Here is a 15967-nt window from a genome sequence, read left to right as displayed (position 1 = left end):
AGATGTTATAGCAGACTACATAGTAAGTTGTTTATTTTGTATGGCCTACAATAATGTTTTATGTATCCAAATGACCCCTGGCAGAAAAAGGTCTCCTCCGCATTGAGGTTCCACTTCATACACCATCCCGTCACAGCCGCTGACAGAACTAAAGGCCCCTGTTCTGTGGGTGTGGCTTGCATTTATCAATTTTCTGATGGCAAAAATTATCAAAACTTGTTAAATTAAGGAATGGAAAGAAAAACACTTTAATAATGAAAGATAACATTTCTATAGTATCTTACTTCGGTACCAACAGTGGACAAATATGACTTCCAAGAATTCTAAAGGAAAGGCGGTGTAGTTTCTATACTTCGTCTCTATGCGACAGCTCCTGAAACGGGCTGTGGTGTTGTGTTGCAGGGCGATGCCACTTTCCCACTGTAATTGAAACACACGCCTACAAACTACTTGACTGCCATAGTTCTCTTCCCAATAACATTATTTTGCCGAAATATGTTCAGAATAATCAAACAAAATTATCATTACTGTAAATCACGCATTTACAGCGTGTATTAATTAGTGCACAAAATGGATAAAATAAAAGGTATTTATTGTTTAATGGAAAAATGGAAATAAAACATGAGAATACAGTAATGGCAAGGTACACTTTTCCTAAAAGGAAGACCTTTTGTAAGAAAACAGTCACCTCTGTGCCACTGCCCTCAGGTAGGCTGCTCCATCCTACAGCTGCTTCATTACTGAAGAACAATCTGACCTCAAGGAACAGCACGTCATCAGACTCCTAAAGACAACTCTTGACTCTGAGCTTGTAACAATTCAATCTTTTCTTATTTTTTAAAGAGATTTATTTTACTTGAAACAGAGAAGAAGAGACAGACTACATATGAAGTTCTTAGGGAAATATAGTGGCTAAAGGTTTGGGGAAACAAAACAGGAGATTGTTGGTATATATTTTCCTCTCAGGCATGATCTAAACAAATCCTAACACATCAATGTGCAACGCAGTAAAACAGGAACTGCTTTTAACTGAAATCACAAAGTACAATATCAAATTCTCAGGTTAAAAAATACGTATGCAAAGATAAAATTTCAATAAATTTAGAAAGCTGCATTAGGCCATAAATTTTGAGCATTCTAAATACTATGTGTGTGAAGGTTCTTAGGATGGCTTAGTAAAAATAACAAACTATTTCTTTATAGTATAAATCAATCTTTAAGCGACACACGAAGGTTTAAATAATTCATGGAATCCACTGATTTCTTCACTGATTTGTCTACCTTCAATTCCTACTTCTATTTAAAACGAACTATAATTAACCTTTTGTTAGCCATGTTCCATAGAGGTTAGAGACTTGGATCATCCAGGTCTGTATGATCTGTAAGCTATACTAAAATATTCTTGCAGTTTTTCTGAAAGTCTAAACATTTTAAAATTAATTAAAAAGCAGCAGCATTTATCTACTTTCTAGACTATATTCAGAAGTTCCTTACAAACATAAAGCCTATGCAACAAGTTCAGACCTCCTTGAAAAAACAAGCAGGTTTTACCTCTCCAGGAGCTGTGTCCGTGGGATCGGGTCCATGATGGAATTCTCTGTGTAGTTTTCCAGAATGTAAGTCAAACACAAACTGCTTGAGTTTTCCGGGAATTCTAAAAAACAGTCAAATAAAAATTTAGCTTACATTGTAGAAATGGACTAACCGCTTTTAACAACTTCGCAATATTAAAAAAAAACTTACATTTTACCTACAATCCCATCCTACTGTAAAGTTTACAGTAAAATACAGATCAAACATCTCCACATGATTGTAATCATGGCATCTATGTTCTCAGTTCTGTGTTCTAATTCTTAGGCACGTTTCACCAAACATTTTCTATCACTTCAACAGATACATTGTGATTTATGATTTTTCTTTTTTAAGATTTATTTTTATTATTTTTTCATTGGAAAGGTGGATATACAGAGGGGAGGAGAGGAAGATCTTCCGCCCGATGATTCACTCCCCAAGTGAGCGCAACGGGCCGATGCTATGCCAGTCCGAAGCCAGGAGCCTCTTCCGGGTCTCCCACGCGGGTGCAGGGTCCCAAAGCTTTGGGCCGTCCTCGACTACTTTCCCAGGCCACAGGCAGGGAGCTGGAAGGGAAGTGGGGCTGCCGGGATAGAACCGGCGCCCATATGGGATCCTGGGCGTGCAAGGCGAGAACCTTAACCACTGTGCCACCGCGCCAGGCCCCAATTTATGATTTTTTTTTTTTAACGTAACCAGCCTTTAATGCTGTGCATTTATAGATTTTCCTTTTTTTTCTCCTCTCCCTCATGTACTGCAAAACCACACTATAAACAAGAGGTCTCAAGGGAGCAGCAGTGTTAGGGGCTAACCTCATGGAACTGCAACTGTAACTGTACAAAATCAGCACCACACACTATCTGCCACCTGATGCTCTGCATCCTCTGGAGATGCGATCCCTCAGGGCATCACTGCCAGCAACAACCAGTGTCATGAATGCAGCCTCAACACAAGAGAAAGTGTCCACAGCTGCAGCTTCACTGAACAGCACAACAGAAGTGCAAAAAACCTCTCAAGGCCATTAAACCAACGTCAATGTCCACTAACGGAAGGTGCTTCTATAGTACTTTTCTTTGTTTTGGTCATTTTTTGTACTGTTGTGCATATTCCCAAGTCATACTCTACAAAATTAGGAAAAAGTATCCTCCTATGGCTCAGGACACCCTAAAAGAAATGATGTATGCATCAACATAGCTCCCTGTTCATGGCCATCACTCCCCTGACTGCAAGTCACACATGAGCAGATTCACAGCACCGACGTGTACCGTGGCGGAAGCAACCACACTGGAGTGTCAGCTTGTGCATGTGTAATTATTTCTTTGAGCTGCATTCAAAAGTAAATTATTAAAGAAAGTGTGAATGAACCACAACATATAAAACATCAGCTGGCTACCTGTGTTTTCTGAAGTCTTGCCAGCACATTTGTGTTTTAATTGTAATTTATTTTGCTAATTTGATAAAAGGTCATCTGCATTCAAATTTACATTTTTTTCAGAAATTGTTTTTTTCAGTGCATCTTTCAACTTACATTTTTGCTTATGTGAATTGTCTGCCTTTTCCTGAGATCTTCAGATTTAAAACAATTCACTGCATATTTTAAATAGAAGCCCTTTGTTTTTCATACCTATTTTAAGAATTAAATGCCGGTAGGTGCACATCCTCCCCCCATACTTTAACTCTTCGAGTTGAACTGATTTTTAAAAATCATTATCTATTTTTTGTTAGCAGCGTATGGGGGCTTGTGTAATGTTACCAATTTCTTTTTTATCCTCTCCTCAGGTCCTAGAAGTGCTGTTTTCTTCCCTTCAATAACTCCCACTGTGATAGACCAACCAATAACTTCATTGTGTGCCCATTTTGGCTCCCCACTAGCTCCAATGCAACAGAGAGCAGCAGGTGCCAAATGCACAGTTTACAAATACAAATGACTGTCAGGTAGCTGTATTGACAGAATGCCCCCAGAAGGTTCTCTGGTGCTCAAGTAATTGCACATGTACCAGAGATAAACACTGAGAGGAGATCAATTTAAATTTAATCTGACATCATGTATGTCACTCACAGCAAAGTGCTAAAATCCATCCATTCATCCATAGGATCTCAAATCTATAACGTTTAAGATAAAGCCTCTGTTGGTTTGTTTTCTAAGGTCTAAAGATTATCCTAACAAATGAAATGAATTGCTTCTGCAAGGTCAAGGAATAACTTATGATTAAATCCCAAATATGAAAAATTCATGCAGAATATCCAAAGCAGATTTTTGCTTATATTGTTTTTTTGTTGTTATTTATCAACAAATGAGAAGAGACTTGTGAGGAAATGGCAAATACAAGGGCAATGGGATAAAACTGATTGATATTGTAGAAAAACAGATTACAACCGAGCTCTGTGGCCAGCATGTGGCCAGAAATACCCATCGTTATTAAGAAGTAACAATCAGTGAATCAACAATAAATTTTCAGGAAATCAAACATGATAATTTGCCAGAAAGGAATATAGATGCACCCTTAGCACTTTCTCTCCCACCCTCCAAACATTTGTTTTTTGTTCACAATTCATTTGTAGGAGAAGGGAAACAATGAAACACACAAATGCTAAGTACGGATTTTTAAAATTTATGTACACGATCTACGTTTTGAGGTCTGGGTTCTGTGCTTCTATTCTGTTATCACTCAAATACGTCAGATAAATTCCAAAATGCATTTTAACTCAGACACTCCTTTTTCTCCAACAACTGTTTCTATAGTATCACATATAATGCAATCAGACAATACCTAACCATGAGGCCTCTCCCCCCTCAGTACACTGCACTTAACATCCATCCATTCTGCTGCATGTACAAAGTGTACTGAATAGTAGTACTGTACTAAGGGGGATATAACAGTACCTCAAAAATCTGGCAGAAAAGCAAACATTTTGGTGCAAAAAATTTTGAAATCTATTTTTTTCATAACATTTATTTCTTAAGAACTTTTGGAAAACTCTTCTTATGAGTAGATTTAAATTTCTTGATGAAAAATAGAAAATTCCACTTTCTACATACTTCTTAAAGTACTTCACACAACAACTGGTTTATGCTTTTATCTATTCAAGGAGACTCCTGGGTTCCCTCCAGATTTTAGTGATTATAAACAATGCTATTCCAAACATGGGGTATAAGTTTTTGTGGGAACTTTATTTCTGCAGAATGAAAACAGGGTCATACAGCTTTCTAAAGAAACTGTCCAGCTATTTTCTAAAGTAGCTGTGTCATTCTGCAATCCCACCAGCTATACATGAGCATTCCACTTGTTCCACACCCTCATTAACACTTGGATTATCAGTGCTTTAATTGTAAGCACTAAAACGCTGTAATCTCAAATTACTTTTAATTTGAGAGGCAGAGAGACAGAGGCAGTTCCAGTTTGCTGGTTCACTGCACAGCCTCTCACACTGGCTGGAAGCAGGTCAGCCTCGAGGGCGGCAGGACTCCAACTACTCATCACTGCTGCCTCCGAGGGTCTGCATCAGTAGAAAGCTGGAGCCAAGAGCCCAGGCAGGTGTCTTCAGCATTGGGCCAAGCGCCCTACCCTCACAGGAACTTTAACTTGAATTTCTCTAATGACTATTGAGGTTGAGTATCATCCTTATGTGTTTATTTGTCACATGTATATGTTCTTTGCATTCTGATAATCTTTTATAAGTCTTTAATTTGATTTTGTTTTTAAAAGAGAGTGTTGAGATGCTTTGAGAACTTTAACCTCAGCTCATGAAGAATTCCTCCTGTTTAGTTCTAAGGGTTTTCTACTTTTTTACCTTTATGTCTATAAGCAATTCTAAGTTCTTTTATAAGAAAATTCATTTTTGATGTGAAGACACTTACATGGTTCAGCCATCATTTGTTGAAAAGATGAGCCATTCTAGTTTGAATGACCTTACCTGTATGTTTACTTCCAGGCTTTCTATTCTGCTCCACAGAACTATGTACCTCCTCTTTCATCAACACCACACTGACGTTAAGTACTTTAGATTTGTACCATGACCCAAAATCAAATACTGTAAATCCTCCAACTTTCTCAAAAGCTTTATGGCTGTTTTATTTTTACCTTCCCATATAAACTTTAGAATAAGTTTGTCTATATCCACAATTAATCTAGCTGAGATTAGGACTGGAATTGTATTAAATATATAGGTCAACTTAAGAGACAAATAGACAACTATGTTGAGTCTTCCAAACACTGAACAAAGTAGGTTTCCTTATTTATTTTATGGTTTTCTGCATATAGATCCAGCACATTTTTTGTTTTTAATATTTATTTTTTGGAAATTCTTGTCCCCATCCTCAGAATTATTATAAATGATAATTCATATATAGATAGCCTGTGAAGATATATAGATAACATCTGTGAAGAAAGTTATTTCTCTCCAGAATAACCACTTTTTAAAAATAATTTTTTTTTTTAAAATTTGAAATGCAGTTAGAGAGGGGGGGGGAAGAGACTGAGACAGAGAGAGAGAGGGTGGGGGGGGGAAGATCTTGAATTCGCTGGTTCACTCCCCGAATGGCCGTAACAAACAGGGCTGGGCCACGCTGGAGCCAGGAGGCAGAGGCTTGTTGTGGGTTGCCCCCATGGGGGTTGGAGGCCAAGCACTTGGGCCTTCCTTCATACTGGCAGAATGCTGGATCAGAAGTAGAGCAGGTAGGACTTGAACTGGCACTGATATAGGATGCTCATGTCACAGCCAGAGAATAATTTGCCATACACCACTATGCCAGGTTGCTTTATTTAACTTCATTGTATTGTTTTCATAGTCTGACAGCCTTGGACTTGAATCTGAGTATGTTACTGCCTGTGCTAATGCTAGAGAACCGTACAATGATCATGAATGAGACATTGCTCTCTTAAGAGCTGCAGACAAATGTATTTGCTAATGTTCACAACAACTTTGTAAAGTAGAAATGATTACTATCCCCACTTTTCATCTGAGGAAACCAAGCCACAGCAGAGTTACAGTGACTTGCTCAGGGATGATGCTGTTGGTAGGCAGTGCTGTCTGCATCTGCAGTCTGCCCTTTTAACCACTATGCTATGTTGTCTGTCACTGACACTTTAGCAGTGTAACTAAATTTCTATAAATTCTCTATTGTAAAGTGGTCATAATGCCTATCCTATAAGTTTGCTGTACAAAATTTGAGAACACACATAATGTATAAATAAATGCTGGTACACTTCTAACTATCAGCATTTGATGTCCATATTGCCATAGGGGCCAAATAAGGTATACTGAAATACTTTATAAAGCATAAAATTAAACAACGGACATCAGTTTAACAATAGGCGTTTATGGACCTGGACCAGTATATATACATATGTGATAAATATATATATATATATATATATCATACACATCCAATATATATGTAATATATATGCATATATACACGTGTGTGTCTGTGTATTTAATTCCCCAGGAGCTGACAAGTGAGACATCTTCAGAGCATCACAACTAAAGATACAAACAGGAGAAGAATACATCAACAGGGCAAGGAGCAAGTGACAGAATTCCAGATGAGTTGATAGAAGTATTCAAAGTAGTCAGTGATAATTAGATTAATCCAAAAGCAAATCAAACATTTACTAAAAATATACTAACACTTTCACATTTAAAAGAAATGTAAATGCTGTTAGAATCTGTTATGAGCTTGGGATTTTGAGGTTAACACACCACATTACGAATCCTGGCTCTTCCACTGTTTGGCTGTGTGATCTTGTGGTTCATGTTACTTCCCTAACTTCAGTTTGTCTGAGACAAGGAACAGGTAGACCAAACATGGAAGGAGACTGTGCCCCATCAATCTGCTTTCTCTAACTTCACCAAATCATACTTCCTACTGATGACCCCAGTTATGCTGATCTACAAAGTAAATGTAGTCGTAATTACAGTAATTTATGGAAATTGCTTATCATTTAAGTCTTAATTACTATGTAGCACAATAACAATTATTCAAGTCATTAAGTGTGGCAGATTGACTAGGCTGCATGTTTTATTAGACTTTTAATATTAACATCTACTCACATAGATGCTGTATCTAACTCACACAGCAGATACCTACACACAATTATGAATGCTAGAGGGAATTGTGCCTAGAAAAGAAAATCAGGCACCTAAGGGAGAAACTGAAGGAGTCGCTTGTTTCAAAGAGCTTTAAATATAATCACTTAGCTTCTTCCCTACTTACAGAACTGAAAACTGGAAAGATGGAGGAGGATGATTTCCCAATTCCAGATTTCTTTAGAGAATTTTAACAATTCAGTCATAAGTAGAATGCTGCCAGCCGATGAGTTAATTTCACTTGGTCAAGTGGTCAGCTCACGGGCTACAGCAGTTACAATATTTATATTTTTATTAACACAGTAAGTTCCTAAGAATAGAGTCAGAAGGCTTACCTATTCTTGGAAAGGCTCACAGTTGTATTCCATTAGAAATGCCTACTAATAGCAAAATTCTGGGTCATGTACATATTACCATTCTCAGCTAGATGTAGTCACAAATGAACAGCAACATTATCAATTCCCTTTAACCTAATCTAGGAGTAACATTTATTCTCTTCGATGTGCTGGCAAAGACAAAGTTAAATTCAGAGGTAATTTCTGGTAAGACATAAATTTTCTTTCAGAAGTTAATTGTCAATCATTAACCCACCATGACCCAAGCATTAATCACCAATTTCAGTCACACCACATCCTTTAGTGAAAAAATATCCAATAGCTTCCATTAAACTTTGTACTACTCTTACGTGTAAGTTTATTTAAAATTGTCAGTTGCTTAATGTTCACTTTTGAGAACATACCAGTAATTTTAAACACAAAAGGAATACTTACAACACATCCTTGAAGTCTCCAAACACATACATGTGCCTGAAGCTGTCAATAGCGATCACAGGGCAGTCCGCTGGGGTTTTCTGTATATGTAGAAGAGGATGTCTAAATTTGTCACAATCTGCATGTAAGAAGTTTATTGTACCTTTAAAAGAAACAATTTTGAGATGTAGGTTAGAATTTACGCATTCTCATAAGATTATGAGCTCACAAGAAAGGACATGCTTAAAAATAATTCCCAATATTCTTGAGTGATACATGTCAAAAACAAACTTTAATATTATTATGTGTAACATTAAAAGAGGTAGGGTTTTCGCTCTTAAGCCAAGGGAGTTTAATTTCTTTAGAAGTTATATGAACTCAGTCCAAACTGGAACATAACGGTAATCTATTTTCTTGAAGTGGGCAATTGTTGGTTCTGTACATTACTCAGGCTCCAAGGGACCAAGTTACTCAAACTGACATACGAGCTGGACCGTTTCATTCTTGCCGGTCCATCCCACTGTGGTTAACTTAACACAATCTAACCTCCAAAATTTTACAAACTACTATTAAAGAGGCATCTGTATAAAATGCCTTTAAAATTTTTGTTCACATTCTGGCTTGTGACACTTCAATTTCCATCTTGATATTCTGCAGAAATCCACACAACTATTCAAGTTTCTTCAATTTAGAAATAAGTTAATTACTTAACACAATAAGCTCTCTCAGCAATATCTCTGGAAATGTTTCTTAGAAGGGGGATCTGACAAAAAGCAAGATGCTAAAAAGTAGTGCCCAAAACAAATGTTATATAACTATGGACCTGCTTGCTTTGTTATTTGATTTCGAAAACACGAATTAGCAAAACAATATTGTCTCTTTACTAATGCCTCCCGATCACATCTGAATACAAACACAAGTTTTAACCTCAATATGTTTATGTGAATATAAATATACCACAAAAAATGGGCAGGGGAGAGAGGGAAAGAGAGAGAAAAACAAGAATGCAAATAAACACCTTAAGCTGTCTACCTTTTTCACTTATCAACTGCCGGGCTACTTCATTCTGGAATATTTCTAAGCTTTCTGTGTCATCTTTCATATGGAAGAGTATAAGAAAAGGCAGTCCTTCTTCTGTCAATTCCTGTAGACAAAAGCAGTCAGTGAGAATGATCAGGTCTCTCCATTCAGTTCCAGCTAGTTTCTAGCTAGGAATAGTCTGGAACCCACGTCATGTAACACAATAGTAATAAAATCACGGTGGGGGGGGGTAGGTCTTTTAGTACCGATCAACATCAACCATTCATTCATTTATTCACTTTCCTCCCCACCCAAATGCACCAGCACTCAGAAGACCCAGAATCTCTGCTCTGCGGAAAACTGATTTACATTAAAGGAACAAACAGGCTAGACTGGTTACAACTACATATGAGGTTTCGGGGGACAGTAAGCTGAGAGAAGGACATTTGGAGTTAAGCAGAAAAAAATTACCACGGTTCTTTATCAAGCTGTTAGTAATGTTAGGAGAGCATAAAGTTGATTAGTATTTTTAGTCTTCACAGATAACAATGAAAAATTGAAGGCAGGGGCAGTAAATCTGATCAGAAACTCCTGGCTCTTCTAAGGTGTATTCAACCAATAAACTATCCTTTGGTTTTCCTATCCCCTAAAACACAAGAGTACAGAAATTAAGCCAAAAAATACCCTTACAATGGCCTTTCAGTTTCAGATGTGAAAGTCTAACTATTATTTTAAAAATAAAAGCTAGATATGATTAAGTTTAGTGGTGAAGACAGGCTGAAACCCAAAACAGACAAAGTGGGACTCGGGTCAAGCTGTGAATGCAAATGAAAAGTTCTTCAAGGGTATTAAAAGTGTTACTCCAATGAACATACAATAATAAAGCGAAACAGCATTATTTCTGATGCTGACAAAATTTCAGCACGCTGAGTAAGTCACATTAGCCATATCTAAGGCTCCAACTCTCCTCAATTTCATGAAGACTAAGAAAAATGGTGACGCTGAGGAAAAGTTTAAAGCTAGTAGAGGCTGGTTCATGAGGTTTAAGAAGAAAAGATTACTTCTCTACAACATAAAAGTGCGAAGCAAAGCAGCAAGAACAGATATAGAAGCTGCAACAAGTTACACAGAAATCGGCAAATGTGCTTACATTAAATAACAGATTTTCAATGTACACAAAATAGCCTTCCATTGAAAGCAGCAGCCATCTAGGACTGACACTCAGAGTAGGAGTCAGTGTCTAAGAATGAGATGACTGTCCTTAGGCGTCAATGCAACTGCTAATTGGAAGTTCAAGGCAATATTCATTTATCATTCCCAAAATCTCAGAATGATTAAGAATTATACAGAGCCTATTCTGCCAGTGATCTATAAACATAACAAGATCTAATGACAGCACATTTGTTTTTAACAGTTCACCACTGAGAACTACTAATCTGGAGGAAAAAAAAGATTGCTTTTAAGATATCACTGCTCTGGCAGGGGGGGACCCCAGAGTGGAGCAGGCAGACAGGAGGAAGCTTGTATCCCAACTCTGAAGACTCCTAGATCCTCACCAAGGACTATCAGTACGAGCTCCGAGGACTACATCCCAACCACCAAGAAGACCACGGGGAATTGGAGTGCCTTCGGAGGCCAAGAACTCTGAGGTCACCCATTTCCATTTGGGTCTCACACATGGGATGGAAGAAGCCCATATCCCTCCTTGCAGGATCCAAGGTCATCGGAACGACAACCAGGAGCACTGAGCAGTCCGCAGAAACAAAAGAGTAAACTTCCTTCGGGACTAGGGAGAGGAGCTTTCTCTGGTTCTTGCCTGGTTCTAACTTTGGGTCCCCACTCTCTCTCATAATGACCATCAGGATTGCTCCAGAAACCTCTCAAAACAAACGAACAAATAAACAAATAAACAAAAAAAACCTAGAATAGATGGAGAACAGCAAGGAAAGCTTAGAAACAGGAAATGGGCAGTGGGGATGCACTTATAATTCACTGGGTGGGACACGAAGATTGGTTGCTCCTCACTAGGGTATTGAGGATTTCTCTGCACACCCCTCCTAAAACCGTTCACCTAAACTGTTGACATATGTCTTGTTACAGTTATAGAGCTAGACTGCCCAAAAAACAGCCAGGTTCTGCAAAATCATGCTTCAACACTATGAACTGCTAAATACTAAAATTAAAATAGACATGAGACAGCTGAATAGTAATCTATAGCCATTTTAAGGTGTATAGAACCCAGCTGTATATAAACTAATAATTGTAATGTCAATGTAGAAGTCATAGGATGTGGTTCAGAACTTGTACTCTTTTTGTTGTTGTTGTTGTTTTCTCTCTCTCTCTTTGAACATGCTGGTTACACAATATCATGTCAACTAACTCCATTACGTTATAAATTGTTACTGTTGTAATGTTGGGGCTTTCAATTGATTGGGATGATTCTCTTTCTCTTTGGTCTCTTCAGACCAGAGACTGTCTCCCCATGAAACTGTTGAACTTATCTGCACAGTAAGATACTGGACTCTATGCTTTGTAGATGCTTGCAAGGAAAAAAAATCTCAACTGAATTTGATCTGTGGTAATGCAACAAGATGGAAGAATCCACCGGGGGGGGGGGGGGGGGAAGAGGGATTGTGGGTTTTGGGGAGGGGAGGGGGGAATCCCAGTGCCTGTAAAACTGTGTTTCATGATGCAATGTAAAAAAAAAAAAATAAGAAATGAAAAAAAGAAGTTTTCAAAAAAAAAAAAAGATATCACTGCTCTGGGCCCAGCATTGTAGCCTAGTGGCCAAAGTCTTTGCTTTGCATGCACCTGGATCCTATATGGGCACCGGTTCAGGTCCACTTCCCATCCAGCTTCCTGCTTGTGGCCTGGGAAAGCAGTCAAGGACAGCCCAGCGCCTTGGGACTCTGCAGTCATGTGGGAGACCTGGAGGAAGTTCCTGGCTCTTGGCTTTGGATCAGCACAGCACCTGCCTTTGCCATCATGTGGAGAGTAAATCATTGGACAGATCTTCCTCTCTGTCTCTCCTCCTCTCTGTATATCTGACTTTGTAATAAAAATAATAAAATCTTTTAAAAACCAGGTAGCTCTTATGAATAAGCTGGTTATAAATGCCCAGTTCCTAGCTGGTCTCTTTTGGCTTCCTGGCTCTCTGTGTGATACCTCCTCTGGGCTCAGCATTCCACCATACAATACTCTCATCAGCTGCCAGAGCTACGGGCCATGTGACCCTCCAAAACTGTGAGCTGAAATCAACCTTCCCTTGAAAGCAGTTTCTCTAAGGTGCTTGTTATAATGATGGGAAGCTGACTAGCACACGAACAAACACGAAGCTGAGACTCCCAGGAAGTCAGGGAGCGTCTCATAACAACACTAAAAAATCTTAAACTACTTTCATTGACTACTAATTTTATTACAGAAAATAATCCATTAAAATATATTACCCTCAATAAATCAATCTTCACTTAGGATATACAATTGCTAATAACGTATAAATTCACCAATTAAAAGTTTCATTTAAAAATACAGCCAGTAGTGAAAGTTAAAAATTGCCCTCTGTCTAGCATAAGGGGAAAGATAAACTAAAACCCAAAAGCTGGAAGCCTCTGGAATGATGCTGAGAGGGTATCAGGGGATCTTGAAGAGTCTATATTTATTATCCCCATAGCTTAAAATGTTTATTACTATCCAACATGTTAACAGAAGATCGAATTTCAGAGAATTAGGTTAAGCTACAGTGCTAAGACTAAGATTTGGATTCTGGAGTAACGGCGGATATAATATATATCTATCTTACTAATAAGAAAATTAGAAAATCTGGAATTTTTAAAAAAGGATTTATTTACTTTGTTGAAAATCAGATTTACAGAGAGGAGAGACAGAGAGGAATCTGATCTTCCATCTGCTGGTTCACCTCCCACATGGGTACATGGTCCCAAGGCCTTGGGCCATCCTCTACCGCATTTCCAGGCCAGAAGCAGGACGCTGGAAGCCAAGTGGAGCAGCCAGGCAATGAACCAGTTACCCATAAGGCATCCTGGCATATACAAGGCAAGGATGTTAGCCACCAGGCTACCTACCATGCTGGGCCCCTGGAGATATGTTTTAAAAATACTTCTGGGGGCCCGGCGGCGTGGCCTAGAGCCTAAAGTCCTCGCCTTGAATGTGCCGGGACTTCATATGGGTGCCGGTTCTAATCCCAGCTGCTCCACTTTCCATCCAGCTCCCAGCTTGTGGCCTGGGAAGGCAGTCAAGGATGGCCAACGCTTTGGGACCCTGCACCCGCGTGGGAGACCTGGAGAAGGTTCCTGTCTCCTGGCTTCTGGCTCTGAATCGGCACAGCACTGGCCATTGTGCTCACTTGGGGAGTGAATCATGGGACGGAAGATCTTCCTCTCTATCTCTCCTCCTCTCTGTATATCTGACTTTGTAATAAAAATAAATAAATCTAAAAAAAAAAAAAAACCCACTTCTGTGAGGTGTCTAAAGGTTTAAACACTAGAAAGACACATAGACCAAGAATAAAACCCAAGGAAACTCAGAACATGAAATATGGCATTTGAACTTGCATTTCCCCTCTGTCCATCTGCCATTTCAAAAGAGGCAACAGACAGTGCTCAACCTAATTGGTCATTAGGAAAACGTAACTTTAAAATCATGATAATTTACTATACAAGTACAAAAAAAAATTAATGACTGACTACATCAAATGCCCTAAAATGTGGAACAATGGGAACTGAGAATGTAAAATGTTACAACCACTTTGGGAAACTGGTATCATCTAAAGATGAATTTTAAGTATGCCCAATGACATCAATTCTGCTCATCAAACTACCTATCCAATAGAAATGTTCACATGAAATGGCTTACTTCACTAATCTCCCTCTTGCAACCATGGGGATCCCAGAAGGGTATTGGTTTGAGTACCAGTTGCTCCACTTCTCATCCAGCCGCATGCTTATGGCCTGGGAGAGAAACAGAGGATGGCCCATAGCCTTGGGACCCTCTACCCACTTTGAAGACCTAGAAGAAGCTCCTTCTGGGTTTGGATCACTCAGCTGGCCATTGCAGCCAGGGTGATCCAACAGTTGAAAGATTTCTCTTGCTCTCTGTAAATCTCTTTCCAATAAATATAAATGAGAGAGAGAGAGAGAGAAAGTTAGCAAGATGGCAGAATAGAGTAGGACAGGTTTAAAATTTCAGAGAAGAATTAGGGTAAAGCAGAGAGGACAGATTTCAGAAAATGGAGAGGACAGGCCGATGGCAGTGGGGCATGTGAATTTCAACAAACATGGGGAAGCAGCAGAGACAATGTGGTAGTGCTGTAGTGCCCAGATACCCCAGTGGCGGTTAGCTATAAGCAATCTGTGATCTGAGCTCTACTGACAACCTGGTGGGAAGGGGAGTTCACTGGAAGCTCAGGAGGTGAACCCAAGCAAAGAACTGCCCATCTCATTGATTTGTTTGATCTGACCACATGCACAACGGGGCAGCAGACCCCAAGTAGCAATGCAGGAAAAGGGTAGATCTCCCAGCCCAACCCCCACCAGCGCCACATCAGGTGCAAGCAAAGGCTACAGTGAGCTGCGCATGTTCTACGCCTGCACTGTGGCAAAGGCTAAGAGGACCAGAAAGACAAAGGCAAGCTGCACATGCACTAAGCCAGGAGCAAAATCAAGTCTGGCTCAATGCATTGCATTGGTCCTACAGGGAAATCTGTACTCACTTGACATCCTACAAATTCCTACCAAAATAGACCCAGGTGGCCCCCAGACCAAATGGCCGGCAGACCCAGAATATCACCAGTGCTACATCAGGCGTCATTTTGTACACTTCGGCAAGGCTGAAAGGCCAGAGGGACAATAGTAGCTGTGCATGTACTAAGTCAGGAGCTAAGTCAATTCTGGCTCAGCTTATTGCATTGGTCTCACAGGGAAATCAGTGCAGACTTGGCACCCTAGCAGTTCCTAACAAAACAGGATGAGGGGCCTTCAGATGTAAAGGCCAGCAAGTTCTGGCAAGATCAGCACCTACTGATTTAGGACAGTTGGTGTCTCCCTAACACTGGGCATTGTTGGAGTCAGGAGTGGAAGAAAGGCTGTGCAGGCAATGCAAAAGTTCATCTGGAAACACAACAGACGACGAATAGTCAAAGCTATCCAGAAGAATAAAAATCAAGCTGGAGGAATCACAATTCTAGACCTCAAGACATACTACCGGGTCATCAGAACCACCTAATTCTGGTACAAAAAAAGAAGGGATCAATGGAACAGAATAGAAAGCCCAAATATGTACAGCCAATTAACTGTTGACAAGAGAACAGAAAATAATTTAGGGGGAAAGTCTGGTCTCTTCAACAAATGCTGTTGGGACAATGGATAGCAGCCTGAAGTAGTAAGAAGCAAGACCCGCACCTGTCACCTTTGACAAAAGTCAGCTCTAAATGCAGCAATCACCTAAGTCTGCACCAAAAACCATCAAACTATTAGAAGAAAACTTAGGAAGCACTCTACAAGACATAGGCATTTGTAAAG

The 15967-nt window shown here is 39.4% G+C and overlaps 1 protein-coding gene across 1 annotated transcript in view; it reads right to left on the bottom strand.

The window, feature by feature from the left end:
• Nucleotides 1-15967, bottom strand: part of ERP44 (endoplasmic reticulum protein 44) — a 96380-nt gene that overhangs the window by 4104 nt on the left and 76309 nt on the right. The window contains exons 9-11 of the mRNA XM_041004288.1: nt 9444-9555; nt 8433-8574; nt 1552-1654 (exon numbers count right to left, since the gene is read on the bottom strand). Coding sequence (XP_040860222.1) covers nt 1552-1654; nt 8433-8574; nt 9444-9555 — 357 coding nt within the window. The remainder of the gene's footprint in view (nt 1-1551; nt 1655-8432; nt 8575-9443; nt 9556-15967) is intronic.

Source organism: Ochotona curzoniae, unplaced genomic scaffold, assembly GCF_017591425.1.
Source record: "Ochotona curzoniae isolate NIBS_2020 unplaced genomic scaffold, NIBS_Ocur_1.0 scaffold_3208, whole genome shotgun sequence".
Taxonomy (NCBI): domain Eukaryota; kingdom Metazoa; phylum Chordata; class Mammalia; order Lagomorpha; family Ochotonidae; genus Ochotona; species Ochotona curzoniae.
Note: the sequence above shows the minus strand (reverse complement) of the source record. Positions and strands in the feature narration are given on the sequence as shown.